The following is a 16,310-nucleotide window of genomic DNA, read 5'->3' on the forward strand; positions in this document are numbered from 1 at the left end:
TCATTGCCTTGAAAATTTGAGAACCACTTCTTTGAAAATAAAGCACTTAAAGAAAATAAATAAAAAGGAATCCATTTTAGTGAACTATTTCCTTTTGATGATTTGGCTTCATTCTTTCTGTGATTTGACCAACAGATAGTTTTTCTGTTCTTTTTCTCTAAATGTTACCAGGATACTCAGTCACTCATCGGGAGTCCCTCTCCCCGTGTAGCGCCTCATATTATTGGAGCAGAGGATGATGATTTTGGCACTGAACATGAACAGGTGATGACACTTTTTTCTAAAACACAAATTGTTAATTCTTCAACGTGTTGTGAAAATGAATGCTTTTTGGAGAATGAAATTCTATTTTTAAAGATTTAAGGCCATGTCTTAGAACTAAGATTGTTCAATTGCTTGGATTGTTTATTTTAACTTTGACCAGTAGAAATGACTTCACTTTTAAAGGTGATAAGGAGTGATTGACTTACACTGAAGTACTGCATTTTGGGAGAGGGAGTGTAATTGTAAATATATTCTTTTGATTTAAAATTCCAGTTGTTTATTGATGGCATACAGGAGTATGACTGGCTTGATTCTAATCCTTGTAACCCCTAGTCTTGCTAATAAATAATAAAGTCACTTACTATTTCTGGGGGCTTTTTAAAATAACTTTTTGGGATTTTCTACGTAGATTTATTTCCTTGTTTACTTTGTTTGTTTCCAGTTTGTTCATCTTTTATTTCTTGTTCTTACCTTTATTGCACTGGTTAGGACTTCCACTGTGAGATTGAATTGGAGTGGTGAGGTAGGACATTCTTGTCTAATTTCTGACCTTGGAGAGAAAGATACTTCGTTTTTCATCATTAAGTGAGATGTCAGTGATAGGTATTTTGTAGGTACTTTTTATTAGGTTATAGAAGTTTACTTTTCTATTTCTGGTTGAGAGTTTTCATCATGAGTGGATGTTGAACTTTGTTGAATGATTGAGATCATCATGTGGGTCTTTTTTTAATTTAGTTTCTTAACATGGTAAATTACATTGATTGATATTAGCATGTTGAACCAGCTTTGCATCCCTGAGATAAACCAAAGTTGGTCATAATGTATCTTCCTTTGTATGTATTGTCAGATTCAACTTGCTATTATTTTGCTGATGATTTTTATATCAGTTTTAATGGGGGATATTGGTTTGTCATTTTCTTTTTTTACGCTATCTTTGGTTTTCATATTTGGGTAATGCTGGCCCCCCCTTTTTTTTTTTAGATTTCATGTATTTAGAAAAAGAGTGAGAGAGTGGGGGGAGGGACCCAAGAAGAGGGAGAGAGAGCATCCCAAGAAGAACCCCACCCCACCCCACCCCCAACCCCAGCACAGGGCGCAGTACTGGGCTCAATCCCACCACCCTGAGATCATGACTTGAGCTGAAATCAAGAGTCAGACACTTAACCAGCAGAACCAGCCAGGTGCCCCTAATGTCAGCCTCTTAAAATGACCTGAGAAGTGTTCTCTCTTCTTGTATTTTCTGAAAGAGATTGTGAAGATTTGGTATTATTTGTTTAGAATAACTTTCTTCTCTAATTTATTTAGAGATGTGGGAACTTAAGTGGAAATTGTCATTCAAGGTTACTTTAGGTTTAACTAGTAGTTTTCTGTATTTGCTGTCGTTAGGGACCATACAGTGCTTCTCAGAGTTGTCTTTCTTAAAATTATACATCTCCATCGTCATACCACCATTTCTGCATTAGCTCAAAAGAAAAGGAAGGTATTTATTTCATTAATAGGCAGAAAGCCTCCCATTTCGTTTTTAGAAGTGTCGTTGATGCTGGTGTTTGCATCCTGATATACAGACATCTGAGCTTCTCCATCATCGTCTTCTAAACTTGGGTTCTCCTAAGATCGTCTCTCTTCCAACCTATTTCTGAGAGGTTATTAATTTTCAGGAGAAGAGATTCCATAAGCCTGTGTGCTAATACATTCCTGTGGAATTTTTAAAATCTCGAGTTTTTTAGGGTAGGTCAGTTTGGGTAGTTGTGTTTAACTGAGCTTAACCTTACATTTTGCACCTGTGTGGTGGAGTTCTTGATGTATCGGTACTTCCTCTTCCAGATCAATGGGCAGTGCAGCTGTTTCCAGAGCATCGAACTACTGAAATCTCGCCCTGCTCACCTGGCTGTTTTCTTACACCACGTGGTCTCACAGTTTGACCCCGCTACACTGGTAACGTTTTCTACCGTTTAGCCGGTTCAGAGTTTTTACACTGATTCTCACACCATAAAACCTCTCACTTTTGCAAGATGAGTTTCTAAACATATCAGGATAGATACATAAGATAGTTAAAATGCAATTAATTTATTTTTTTAAAAACTTACTATATTTTTAAAAAACATGGTAATGGTGACATTCCTTATAGTGGCCTACTTGTTGGAAACTTTCCTACTTGAAGATCTAGCAGGTGACATTTTTCATGATTTCTCCCTTTTTCTTTTTCCATTTCTTCCTCTACTACAGCTCTGTTATCTCTATTCAGACCTATATAAGCAGACCAATTCCAAGGAGACTCGTCGTGTCTTCCTTGAGTTTCATCAGTTCTTCCTGGATCGATCCGCAGTAAGTTACCAATTAATACACAATCTTTGCTGTGGTGCATTGAGTTACTGGACTCCTACTTCCAGTCTTCTTCCCCTGGTTTTGGACTTTACTGTTTTGGACTTTCTGATGTTTATACTGTATCTTAGTTACTGATTACTCTTGACCGATACTTTCATCATTTCTAAATGAGTTGCAGGCTACGCTTTCTCACAGTAGGTGTTAGGGGGTATATATGTATGTGTGTATATGTATATACACATATGGGTATACATATATGTATGGGTATATATGTATGTGTGTGTGTGTGTGTGTGTGTGTGTGTATATATATATATATATATATATATATATATATATATATGGGTTTATACATGTGCATAATGAAGAGAGTGCAAAAGAGAACACAGATGATATGCATACAAATGTGTTCGGATCCAAAGGCTAATACTTGTATAATGAACTCCGGTTGACCTCTTTGAAGTTTGAGGCACAAGTTTAACTAAAAAGTGGTAGAAAAGATCTTACATAATTGATAATAGTTTTTTATTTTACCAGTAGAAATCTTTATAAGGTTTTTAAGCTAATGAGTGTCATTATTCTTAGCCTTGCCGTAGGGTAAGTCACAACCCTTAATGCTCTCTGGGCCTTCCACGGCTTCACTTCTCTCTGATGACTGTTGCCCACCCTCCCTCTCCCGGAACCTCATCGCTTCCTCTCCTGTCGCTTCTCAGCGGAGGACCTTGCAGTTTCTGTGAGAAATTTGAAGTTTCTGTAGAAGAACTTCTACCACATATACCCCCTGGCCTCATCACCCTCTGCACTCTGGCCTTTCTCCTGAGGCCGGGAGAGCTTGCCTTCTTTTCTCCAAGGCCTGCTCCCCACCGCCCTCCACCTGGGTTGTATTTCCTTCTGCTTGCTCAGCTACAGGATCCAAGCATTTGTCATCCTTCCCTCCAGCATTGGCAATTTTTTGTTTTCTGTGGAATCGCTCACATTAGCATGCAAACATCGTGAGTTTACCTAAAACAGACAAACACAGAAACAGTTTGGCTCCACTCCTCCCTCCAGCTCTTGCCCCATTTTCATTGGTTTCCTTGACGAAGTTGCCTCCATTCCTCCCCGAGGTGGAATACACTCACCTTCTCAGGGAGGCCGGCCCTGGCTAGCCGCTGTGAAGTTTTACCCCTTCCCTTTCTGTCACCTTTACTGTATTATTTTTGTCCATAAAACTTTTATTTTCTGTATTCATTTTGCCTCTGTCCCTGCTCTTCATCCCTGAATGTAAAGCTCCCCTGAGGGCAGAATTTTTGCTCTGTTTGTTCATTGCTGTTTCTCCAACACAGAATAGCTCTGGTACAGACTGATCACTCAGATGTTTATGAAGTGAATTCATTAGGGTTCTGATTATACTGCCATTGTTTGAACTATTACACATTATACTTAAGATAATTTACTTCATGAAAAAAGGATCGTATATTGAAATACGTTTGACTTTTATATTCCTTTTTTTTTAAATTGAGGTACCATTGACATTCAGTATTTTATTAGTTTCAGGTGTACAACATAGTAATTCAACGATTACATACATTATATGATGCTCACCATGAAAAGTGTAGTTATCATTTGTCACTGTACAAAGTTATTACAGTATTATGGACTATTTCCTGTGCTACACTTCTCATCCCCATGACTTACTTTTCTTTTAAGCTTTTATTTTAATTCCAGTTCATTAATATACAGCATTATGTTAGTTTCAAGTGTACAGTGTTCGTGATTTAGCAATTCCATGCATCACCCAGTGCTCATCACAAGTGCCCTCCTTAACCCCCATCTCCTATTTCACTCAACCCCCACCTCCCTCCCTCTGGTAACCCTCAGTTTGTTCTCTGTAATTAAGAGTCTGTTTCTTGGTTTGTCCCTCTCTCCTTTTTCCCTTTGCTCATTTGTTTTATGAGTGAAATCATACGGTATTTATCTTTCTCTGACTGACTTACTTAGCATCATACTTTCTGACTCCATGTCACTGCAGATGGCAAGACTTCATTCTTTTTTATGGCTGAATAATTTCCGTTGTCTATATATGCACCATCTTTATCCACTCATCAATCGATGGACACTTGGCTGCTTCCTTATCTTGGTTATTGTACATAATGCTGCTATAAACATAGGGGTGCATATATGCCTTTGAATTAGTGTTCTCGTATTCTTTGGGTAAATACCCAGTAGTGTGACTGCTGGATTGTAGGGTAGCTCTATTTTTAACTTTCTGAGGAACCTCCATACTGTTTTCCAGAGTGGCTGCACCGGTTTGCATTCCGACCAACAGTGCAAGAAGGTTCCTTTTTCTCCACATCCTTGCCAACACCTCTTGTTTCTTGTGTTGTTGATTTTAGCCATTCTGACAGGTGTGAGGTCATATCTCATTGTAGTTTTGATTTGCATTTCCTTGATGGTAAGTGATGATGAGCATCTTTTCATGTGTTTGTTGGCCAACTATATGTCTTCTTTGGAGAAATGTCTGTTCATGTCTTCTGCCCATTTTCAAATTAGATTATTTGGGTTTTGGGCATTGAGTTATAAGTTCTTTAATATTTTGGATACTAACTCTTTATCAGATATGTCATTTGCAAATATCTTCTCCCATTCCAGAGGTTGCCTTTAAGTTTTGTCACTTCCTTTGCTGTGCAGAGCTTTTTATTTTGATGTAGTCCCAGTAGTTTATTTTTGCTTTTGTTTCCCTTGCCATCTAGAAAAAGACTGCTATAGCCAATGTTAAAGAGGTTACTGTTTATATTCTCTTATAGTATTTTTATGGCTTCATGTCTCACATTTAGATCTTTAAAATGGTTTGAATTTATTTTTGTGTATGGTGTAAGAAAGCAGACCAGTTTCATTCTTTTGCATGCTGCTGTCCAGTTTTCCCAGTACCATTTATCGAAGAGTCCTTTTCCCATTGGATATTCTTTCCTACTTTGTCAAAGATTGGTTGACCTTATAGTTGTGGATTTATTTTTGTATTTTCTGTTCTGCTCCATTGATCTGTGTGTCTATTTTTGTGTCAGTACCATATTGTTTTAATCACGGGAGCTTTGTAAATATAACTTGAAGTCTGGAATTGTGATACCTGCAACTTTGCTTTTCTTTTTCAAGATTGCTTTGGCGGTTCAGGTCTTTTGTGGTTCCATACAGATTTTAGAATTTTTTGTTTTAGGTCTGTGAAAAACGCTGTTGGTATTTTGATTGGGATAGCATTTAATGTATACTTTGCTTTGGGTAATATAGACATTTTAACAGTATTTGTTCTAATCTTTGAGCGTGGAATGTCTTTCCATTTCTTTTTGTCATCTTCAGTTTTTTATTAGTTTTCAGAGTACAAGTCTTTCACCTCTTTGGTTAGGTTTATTCCTAGGTATCTTGTTATTTGTGGTGCAGTTGTAAATGGGATTCTTTTCATAACTTCTCTTTCTGCTGTTTCATTATTAGCATATGTAAATGCAACATATTAAGTAGGTACACAATACAAGTACCTTGATTTTGTATCCTGCAACTGTACTGAATTTGTTTATCAGCTCCAGCGGTTTTTGGTGGAGTCTTTGGGTTTTCTGTATATAGTGTATCTTCTCATCTGCAAATAGTGAAAGTTTTACTTCTTCCTTACCAGTTTGGATGCCCTTATTTCTTTTTGTTTTCTGCTTGCTGTGGCTAGGACTGCAGTACTATGTTGCTTAGAAGTGGTGAGAGTGGACATCCCCCTGTCCTATTCCTGACCTTAGGGGGAAAGCTCTCAGTTTTCCCCCCATTGAGTCTGCTGTTAGCTGTGAATTTTTCAAATATGGCCTTTGTTATGTTGAGGTATGTTCCCTCTAGACCTACCTTAAGGAGGGTTTTTATCACAAATGGATATTGTACTTTGTGACTTTTTAATTTAATTTAATTTTTTAAATATTTTGTTTATTTATTTGACAGAGAGAGAGAGATCACAAGTAGGCAGAGAGGCAGGCAGAGAGAGAGGAGGAAGCAGGTTCCCTGCCAAGCAGAGAGCCTGATGGGGGGCTCAATCCCAGGACCCTGAGATCATGACCTGAGCCAAAGGCAGACTTAACCCACTGAGCCACCCTGGAGCCCCACTTATTTATTTTAAAGTTGCATGTTTGTACCTCTTAATCCCTACCACTCATTTAACCTGTCTTCCACCCCATTTACCCAGAGCGGCCACAGTCTGCTCTGTTCTTTTTGTGTGTTTGTTTGCTCATTGGTTTTAGTTTTTAGATTTCACATAAAGTACAATCGTATGGTATTTGTCTTCTCTGGCTGGACCATTTTCCTTAGCATAATACTCACTTGGTCCATCCATGTTGTTGTGAATGGCTAGTTGTTGTTTTTGTATGGCTGAGTAATACTCCATTATGTGTATCTACCACATCTTTATTCATTCATCTGTCGATTGACACTTAGGTTGCTTCTGTATCTTGGCTATTGTAAATAATGCTGCGATAAGCATGGGCTGCATATATCTTTTTGAATTAGTGTTTTCATTTGCTTTGGGTAAATCCCCAGGAGTTAATTCACATTTCTTAAGAGCTCCAAGCTAAGTCAGATCTTTATTTTGCCTTATTAAATTTATGACCATTAAAGTGTAAGAACCCTGATAGATTTATTTGCTAATTATTCTTTTATACCACTAGTGATATTTAGTTCATATAAATACAGAAACAAGCATGTAAATCCCTTTTTGCATTTGTGCTAACAGTACTTCTAGGATGGTTAATTTGAGCTACTGTGTGGCAACTTCAGTTAAAGAGAAAGCTTTGACATCTATTTCACTGTTATTCAGAAAAATATTAGAGATCTTATAATTTTCAGCAGTGACTTATTTTCAAATGTAATGCTTTAGATCTTACAGGAATTGTTTAAGTTCTGGAAGTAGATGACTTAAATAGATATACAAGAGGTTAAGATTATTTCTCTAGATGCAGAATAATTTTTTTCCCCGAGACATTTCCCAGATTGATGAGAGAGAAAAGACAACTATGTGGTAATGGGACCAGAAACTGCAGTTATTATGGGGGAAATCTGAGCTAAGTAGAAGTTAATTATGACTCCGTTACCTTAGTTGGCACAACAGTAAAAACTACAGATGGTTATTGGCAATTTAATATTCCAAAGCCTCAACATTGACATCCAATACCTCCTCACTGGGGCGTGAATGTTGTGAGGGTTCTTTAACTTTACATAGGAAATTACTGGCAATATGTGGGCAGTAGTCTCAAATACAGCAAAAAAAGTCATGATTATGTGTGACTACATTTTTCATACAATATATACATAGTTTAGGTTTTAGCCTAACTATTGATTCGAATGATGTATAACTGAGTGTACTAACCAGTGACTACACATATTTCCCATATAGCATGATCCTTGGGGAAAGGATTTTTTTCCGAGTTTAAACAGTGGGACCTTTTAGAGCTGTGACATTTGGATGGGATAAGTGAACTTATATCTGCATGTGAGCAGATAGAGCTGTCTAGGTCGCATCTCTCCACTTTATCCAAGTACTTATATATACATCTTGGAAAGTCCTTAGTGGTGTTTGACTTTTTGTTTGCATTTTTGTTTCAGCACCTGAAGGTTTCTGTGCCTGATGAAATATCAGTAGATCTTGGTAAGTGTGGAGCGTCTGTAGCCTGGAGAATTACATCTCTGTAGAATTGTAGCTCAGCTCATCTCTCAAGGTTTTATTGGTCATGTGGTGACCAGTAGGGCATCTGAATCACAATGGAAGGAGAGTCTGTAATACATTTAAAGGATAGTATATGAAATCTGCGTTATGAGGTAAAATATATAAAATGTAGTAAAGACCTTCTCTTTGTCCTTCTCCAGGTTTACACCAAATAGCATTGATATGTTGCCAATTGTAATGCACAGAGTATATGTTTAAATCGCATAACTCCTTGCTTTTTCTTTATGCAGAAAAAAGAAGACCTGAGCTTATACCCGAGGATCTACATCGCCACTATATCCAAACTATGCAGGAAAGAGTCCACCCAGAAGTTCAGAGGCACTTGGAAGATTTTCGGTAAGCTTGGTGGGTGATATAAGCCGATGTGGCCATTCTGAATTAACCTTCTTTTTAGGTGGGAAAGGTTACACGTTAAGTCCTTGGCCTAGCATGTAGCCTTCATCACTGTGATTAAAACATAAATGAACATCTGGAGCCAAAGAGCTGGGGTGGCGCGGAGTCCGTAGTCCCCATTCCACAGGCTTTCAGGATTTGAGCTCACCGCTCTTCTAGGCCAAGTGTGCTCCCTCAGGATGAGTGTGTGTTCTGTGATCGCCCTAGAAGTCTTTTTCTCTGGTGTCCTAGGTGACTAGGGCCCCAGGATAGAAAACTGTGACATTTTGCCTATTGCTAGAAACTCATAGCTGTGGAAACTCTAGTGAAGCATCTCTAGAGGGAGATCATTCTTCTCCAGGCCACCTCAGGAAGTTTGTCCTGTTCCCTCCAGGCAGAAGCGTAGCATGGGGCTGACCTTGGCTGAAAGCGAACTGACTAAACTTGACGCGGAGCGGGAGAAGGACCGGGTAACTTTGGAGAAGGAACGGGCATGTGCGGAGCAGATCGTTGCCAAAATCGAAGAAGTGTTGTAAGTCACAGAAGTATGTGTGGACGTGTCCTCTCTCCTGAGATGCTCGTGATGCTTAGAGCGCACTGTGAGCAAACTCAGAAGGGGTGTCGCATTGTGTGTGGGGGGCTATGTACTGGGGTTTTAATGTTAGCATTTTTAATTTTTGCTGATGGTTTAGAAAAGTTCTTGTGTTTCTTTTTCTGGGTATTGGTAAAATGAGTAACTGTAGAATTTGCAACTGATCAAAAACAGGTCGAGCACTTTGAGTGGTTTCTGTTCATAGGTTTTGAAACTGTTGCAGGCCAGAGAATATTGACAGTTGATGACCTGAGTGAGAAAAGCCTGTGGTCCCTTGAGGGGTTTGAGTTCTTTTGCTGTTTTATGCCCGGTGTTAGAGATTGAGGGTGGCCCAAAGCACCCGGTACAGCTCCGTTGTTGTTTCGGGTATCTGAGTTAATCAGTAGCAATTCTTTCATTAAATGTCAGTATTCAATTTTGAAATATTTTTATTTTTAGGATGACTGCTCAGGCTGTAGAAGAAGATAAGAGGTAATATAGCTGGGTTATTTCCCCCCTAGAATTTTATGAAAAAAAGAAACTATCTTTTCTCCTTTAAGTCTAAAATTAGAATTTCTTTCTTATAACTTCAAAATTCAGACTGTCTCCCTCTGGTGGCCTCAGTTTTATTTGACTGATATTCTAGTGTCCAGAGTAAAATCCTTTTCGATATGCAACGAATAGATACCTCCTTAGTTTTTTACTTGATGAATGAATTCTAAAGATTCCAGCATTGGAATCCATTTTGAAGCCATTTGATATCTTTATTCTGTCCACCCTCCCTTCTCAGAATTCTTACTTGACTTCGTCTTTTCCCTCCAGTTCAACAATGCAGTATGTTATCCTTATGTACATGAAGCATTTGGGGGTAAAAGTGAAAGAACCTCGAAATTTGGAGCACAAGCGGGGTCGGATTGGATTCCTTCCAAAAATCAAGGTAAGACTGCATAATTATGTGTTCAGGCCTCCATGCTTCTCGACCTAGGTTGCAGTGCTTTCCTTCTTACGTAGTCCTTACTGTTTCAGCAGGCTAGCGCTAGGCCTGCTGATAGGTGTGCAGTAAGGCCCGTGTTCTCAAGAAACTCAAGAAACTGGGGCACCTGGGTGGTTCAGTCATTAGGCATCTGCCTTCAACTCAGATCCTGGGATCAAGCCCCACATCAGGCTCTCTGCTTCGCCCCCCCCCCCCCCCCGTCAAATAAATAAATAAAATCTTGGGGGAAAAAAAAAAGGAAAAGAAACTCAGAAATCTAGCAGGAAGTCCCGGCATGTGAAGTAATGGTGAGATGTGTGAGGGGCGCACATGGCACTTTATACAGAGTACCATCCCCACCCTGTCACAGCCTTCATCTTTCCTTGGATGGCACCTGTCACAGTTTGTCATTATGGATGTGTCTGTTTACTTTTTGTGAGGCTGTGGAGCTCTGTGAGGCCGAGGGCCTCCTTCATCGTATCCCCAGCTTTTAGCACAGCGCCCTCACACATTAAGAGCTTGCCAAGTACGCTCAACGGATGGATGAATTGGTTGGATCAAGCTCCCGGTAGATGTGTTATAAAAGCACCTCTTGGTTTTCCAAAATTCCCAGCTCTGAAGGGGTTGAAAAGACATCCTGAGTTTGATGTGTGCACAGTACCCCATGCCGGCTTCTGCCGAGCGCCACGTGTGAGTGTCCTTCACTCCCATTTAACCACTGCTTCCAGCTGCCCGTAGAATTGTGTTTGTGTGTTTGAAAGCCGCAAAGGAATCTACTCTGTTATGTATCTCTTACCATCAAATCTAGCAGAGTATGAAGAAAGATCGAGAAGGCGAAGAAAAAGGGAAGCGCAGAGGATTCCCCAGCATCCTGGGACCCCCAAGGAGACCAAGCCGTCAGGACAACAGTGCAAGTATGTTAAGTCGGAAAAGTGGTGTTCTCACCACCCCTCACCATCTTCCCTTCAGAGGCTCAGTTAGCTAGATGAATTGCTGGAGAAAGGTGCTCTTGAAATGATCCCACTGAGCTTCCGATGTCCCTTGTTTGCATTCGAGGTTGTCTCCTCATATGGGAGATGTGGGTATCTGAAACATCTTTCGTGGCAGCATCCTAGCAGTCATCCAGAACATAATTTACTTGCCTATTCTGATTTTGTTTGTATTCAGCTGCTGTTTGTTAAATTAAAAAAAAAAAAAAGCATGCACATACTTCTGCGCCATTCTTTGTTTCGTCTTCCTGTATACATGTTACTCCCTCTCCACGCTTCCACAGTTTCTCTACCTCTCAGCTGTGCTTCATTTATTTCCTAACCTCCCTCCACTCAGGCCTAATGGAGAGAGATCAGCCCACTTATCTGGGGAGAAATAGGGAGGGTGGTACCTCAGGGAGGGAAATCAGGTCACGTAGTGGTCTTCAACTGGGCTGCACCATGTTTGAAAATATTGGCCAGGTCGGAGTGGGGGTCATATTGTGGTACAGTGACAGTGGTCATTACGCACCATGAGGAATTCTCCATCAGATACCAGTAGCGCCCCTTGTTGAGAAACACTGAGAAGAGGAAGGCAATTCCCAGGAGGTTGAGGAGAATGGAATACCTCACCGATGCTGACCATGAGTTTCCAAGGGATGTAGAAGAAGGATTTAAGAATGAGGGAAGGAAGAATTTTAGGATTACAGATTTCCAGAGCTGCGTGAGAGTGTGCAGTGATGTGGGCGATGATGACATGCGTGTGTTTTCGCCTCTTATGGTTCCTGATGTGAACAGGTGAACAGGGTTAGTGAGCAGGCTGCAAGCAATCTCCGTAGTCTCTGAGGCACGTTGTGCTGATGTTGGGGAGTTCAGTGTGCCTCTGTCTCAGCATTCCTGCCCCCACCATTGCTCTCATCTCCTTTTCTCCCTCCTGTCTTTCCCCCTCATCTTCCACCTTCTCCCTTCTCTTCAGCCCTCCTTTACCTTCCCCTGCCTTCCTCTCTTTCTTTCCCTCTTTCTTCCTTCCTCTTCCCTTTCTTCTCTTTTCTTGCTTGCATTTGCTCTCTCTCTCTTTCTCTTTCTCTCTTCTTCCTTTCTTCTGCCATTTCTTCCTATATATCCCTCACTCTGCAATAATCCATATTTTCTGGAGCCTGCCATGTTCCAGACATTTTTTTTAGGTCCTTTACATCATCTTTTTTTTTTTTTTAAGCTTTTTTGAAACACAAGTTGTTAACTCTTGCTTTCTGTTCAGTTGGCAGAGCCATGGAGCTGCAGAAACAGCGGCACCCGAAGCACTTATCCACACCCTCTTCTGTGAGTCCTGAGCCTCCGGACCCTGCTAAATTGCGCCAGAGTGGGTTAGCAGGTGAAGGAACAGATGTCGGATACCTGCCAGCCAATTCCATGTCCTCTGTGGCAACAGGGGCCACTCTTGCCCAGGAAGGAGGGAAAGAGAACGATACAGGTAAGCTAGTGCTGTAGTGCAACTTAACTAGGTATTGAGATTTTACAACAATCACACTAAGTGAGAAACAGAGTGGCACATTATTTTAATTAAGAATCCTAATTTGAGGGGCTCCTGGGTGTCTCAGTGGGGTAAAGCCTCTGCCTTCGGCTCAGGTCATGATCCCAGGGTCCTGGGATCGAGCCCCGCATCGGGCCCTCTGCTCGGCAGGGAGCCTGCCTCCTCCTCTCTCTCTGCCTGCCTCTCTGCCTACTTGTGATCTCTGTCAAATAAATAAAATCTTAAAAAAAAAAAATCCTAATTTGATTTAATTTAATTTCACATTTTAATGTTCTATAGCCAGTGATAAATCCATGCTGAATGATAATTTTCAGTTTTCATCAATTCAGAAATACTGACTGGGCTCTCTCTCAGGCATTAACTTTGTATCAGATGTTCACACACAGTAATTATACAGAGATTCTAGCTCTGTGCCGCTTAGTCTCATGGGGGGATAGTCACATACATAAAAATTGAAATTGTGCCAGACTCAGTAATGAGAGAGAGAAAGAGATTGAAGATGTAGGTGACAGACTGTATATAACTAGTAGGACAAAGTTTTGAGAAGGAGAGTGGAGATGAAAGGCAGAGTATACATGAAGGTCAAGGTTATTAGCAGAGAGAGAAGGCTTAGGAGGGCAAGGGGACTTTAAGAGTAGAGAAAGATGTGAAGTAATTACAGGTCATTGGGAAAAGAGCTTATTACCATATTTCTTTGTACTTGTCTTAATGGGTTTCTTAAGCAAGTGAGCTGGGCGAACCACTGATTTTATTTGGAGAAGTAAAGGCCTATCTATATCAGTGATTTTGGAAGCACTTCAATTTCTGGTGACAAGGTCAAGGATAAAGCTGTGGGAGTGGTCACTGAAGAGGCCTAGGTGAAGTTATTAGAGATGAAGAAAGTAGGGAACCAAGAAACCAAGAGACATCCCCGAGTTTTGAGGTCACCTCATGTGATACTAGCAGGGAGAGGAAAACCATGAGCCAGCAGCCAAAGGTTCAGTATTGCTGGATGATTGTCATGAGGAGGAGGAGCATATGATAATACCTAGAAGTGAGAGCCTCAGTGTGGCAAGGCATTTTTATAAGAAAGCAAGATAATGGTCTAAAAGGAGTATAGAGGAGCAAGGGTATCTGTCTCATCTCCACCCTGAAGTACACACTGTATGTTGGAAACATCTGTCTCTGTTTGAGAGTGCTGTAGCAGAACGGGCGGTGAGAAGGGGGCATGGATTTAAAACAAAGAAGGAGGGGTGACATTTATAGGAAAATCTGGAGGTTTTATCTTATATGGAATTCTGAAGATGTTGGGTTGAGTACATGCTTGAATTCATGGCTCCCAGCTCTCATTGAAATGAAAACAAGGCAGATAGGTAACCAATAGCAACTAAATTAAAAACACGAAGAGAAAGGAAGTAGAAGAAGGGAAGATGTTACCAACAAGCAAGAGATTTCAACAAATTTGGGGGAGATTAGAAGTGGGCAATTGGAAGGATAAAACAACATAGAGGAAGCCAGAGTCCATAATTCTGTTCAGGGAGTCCCAGGTGGGAGCCAGTCTCCCCATTAGACTTTGGGCTCCGAGTTGGCATGTCTTCTAGAGTGCATGTGTAAGAAGTAAAGCTGGAAATAATGAATTAATTATTAATTAATTTTAATTATTATAAAATAATGAATTAATTGAAGGTCTGTAATCAAAACAATGATGTCAGCAGTTCCTGATCCGTGTATGGTAGAATATGAGCCGTCTGTTATTTATGTACCAAAGAAAATGGTGTGCTCTCTTCTAGGGAGTTGAATGAGTTGTGTAGGAAAGGTAAGTCCTCCATGATACAGTGCCCTGGAGTTCTAACATATGGGGCCTAAAGCCTGACACTAAACATGCCAGGGTCTCACCCTGCTCAGAGAGCTCCCAGCTGAAATGGACCAACTTCATACAGCTGCAAAGGAAAGCCCCAGCAGCTTCCCAGTCTTGCATTCTCAGATAGGAATGGTATGACTCACTCAAGGCAAAATTTGCTTGTTAGAATCAATACCTAAGATAATATATAATGCCAAGCTTATTAATGACATAAAAAAGAGAATACAAAATAAACAGGAAAACTGCCCCTAGCAGAAAACAATAATTTAGGTAAAAGACAAGAACTTAAAAAGAGTAACCTCTAAATTAGACAGTATACTTGGGGAAATTTTAAAAATTATCATATCTGTGAAACAAGAATAATAATGCTATGAAAAAAGTATTCAGAGACCAAAAATAAATGTCTTAATATAACTGTTACTACAATACAATACAATACAATACAATACAATACCTACTGTATTTGTTATTAACTGCTTTCTGATAAACTACCTCAAAACTTTGTAACTTAACCCAAAAAACACTTAATAGTTCACATTTTTGGTGGCTGAGGAACACGAGAGTGTCTTGGCTGGGCAATTCTGTCTGTCCTGTGATTGCAGTCAAGATGTCAGTCAGTCATCCGAAAACTCAGCTGGGGCCAGAGACATGCTTCTGCGCTCACACAGGTGGCTGGTGGCAGAGAGTCCTGGCTCCTTCCTGGAGGCCTTGACTCCTCACCATACGGGCTTCTCTGTAGAACTGCTTGAATGTTCCATGATGCCATGGTAGCTGACTTCCCCCAAAGTCATCCAAAAGAGAGAGCAAGAAAGGAGCCCCCATACCTTCAATGACTTTGTCTCTGTGGGCGCACATTTTCACTTCAGCAAGTTAGAAGCAGCCCCTAAATCTAGCTTACGCTCACGCAGGGAGGAATTGGGCTCTGCCCCTGAAGGGAGGGAGGAGTAGCAAAGAATTTGTGCACATATTTTCAAACCACCACAGCTGCCAAGAGTTTAAAAAAAAAAAAAAAGCCCCTAAAAATAAAGTCAAGGAGATATTTGAGAACATATATCAGAAATGTGGAGAGATAGAAATCGGAGAGAAAAGAGTTATGTAGCGAAAGGTCCAATGTCTGTCTCTCTGATGAAAGACCAGCAGAGGACGTGGAGGAGAGGCAGTTGGAGAAATGATAGAAGAAACCATCTTAATGGGAAGAAGACTTGTCTTCAGACAGAAAAGGTTGACTGGGAACCACCTATGATGAATAATAACAACAGCTGTACCTAGACTATCTCTGGAAATTTCGATACACCAGAGATAGAGAGCCCTGAAAGCTTTAAAGGGAAGAAAAATGGGAATTATGCCACATCATATTTCTCATTCTCACACCAGGGGCTAGAATACAAGGAAGCCAGGCCATGCAACTTACTGAGAGAAAATTATTGAACTTAGAATTCTGTGTCCATCCAAATTACCCGTCAGAAATGAAGGAAGATACAAAGACATTTTCAGATATGCCAGGATTCAAATGTTAACTGAAATGCACCATTTCCTTGAACATGATTTGAAGATACACACTCCAGCAAAATGAGAGAGAAATGAAGGAAGAAGATGTTATGGGGTTCAGGAAATAGTAGAAACATCCCAGGGAAGTGGTGAAGGGCAGGCAGGTCTTGGACGATAGTTAGGTCCAAGGGAGCAACTGCTCCAAATGGGAATACAAGGACTAGGGAATAAGAAAAAGGGAGATTTTAAAGCAGTTT

General features: G+C 40.4%; 1 protein-coding gene across 4 annotated transcripts in view; it reads left to right on the forward strand.

The window, feature by feature from the left end:
* ARHGEF12 (Rho guanine nucleotide exchange factor 12) overlaps positions 1-16,310 on the forward strand; it is a 143,467-nt gene that overhangs the window by 99,449 nt on the left and 27,708 nt on the right. For 3 of the 4 annotated variants that reach the window (XM_032868747.1, XM_032868744.1, XM_032868746.1), the window contains 10 exons: positions 172-264; positions 2,089-2,199; positions 2,491-2,589; positions 8,190-8,232; positions 8,541-8,646; positions 9,077-9,214; positions 9,713-9,745; positions 10,076-10,190; positions 11,035-11,140; positions 12,453-12,665. In XM_032868747.1, coding sequence (XP_032724638.1) covers positions 172-264; positions 2,089-2,199; positions 2,491-2,589; positions 8,190-8,232; positions 8,541-8,646; positions 9,077-9,214; positions 9,713-9,745; positions 10,076-10,190; positions 11,035-11,140; positions 12,453-12,665 — 1,057 coding nt within the window. The remainder of the gene's footprint in view (positions 1-171; positions 265-2,088; positions 2,200-2,490; positions 2,590-8,189; positions 8,233-8,540; positions 8,647-9,076; positions 9,215-9,712; positions 9,746-10,075; positions 10,191-11,034; positions 11,141-12,452; positions 12,666-16,310) is intronic. The other variant, XM_032868745.1, reaches the window with a different exon arrangement.

The sequence above is a fragment of the Lontra canadensis genome, unplaced genomic scaffold (assembly GCF_010015895.1).
Source record: "Lontra canadensis isolate GAN:19392208 unplaced genomic scaffold, GSC_riverotter_1.0 scaffold36, whole genome shotgun sequence".
Taxonomy (NCBI): domain Eukaryota; kingdom Metazoa; phylum Chordata; class Mammalia; order Carnivora; family Mustelidae; genus Lontra; species Lontra canadensis.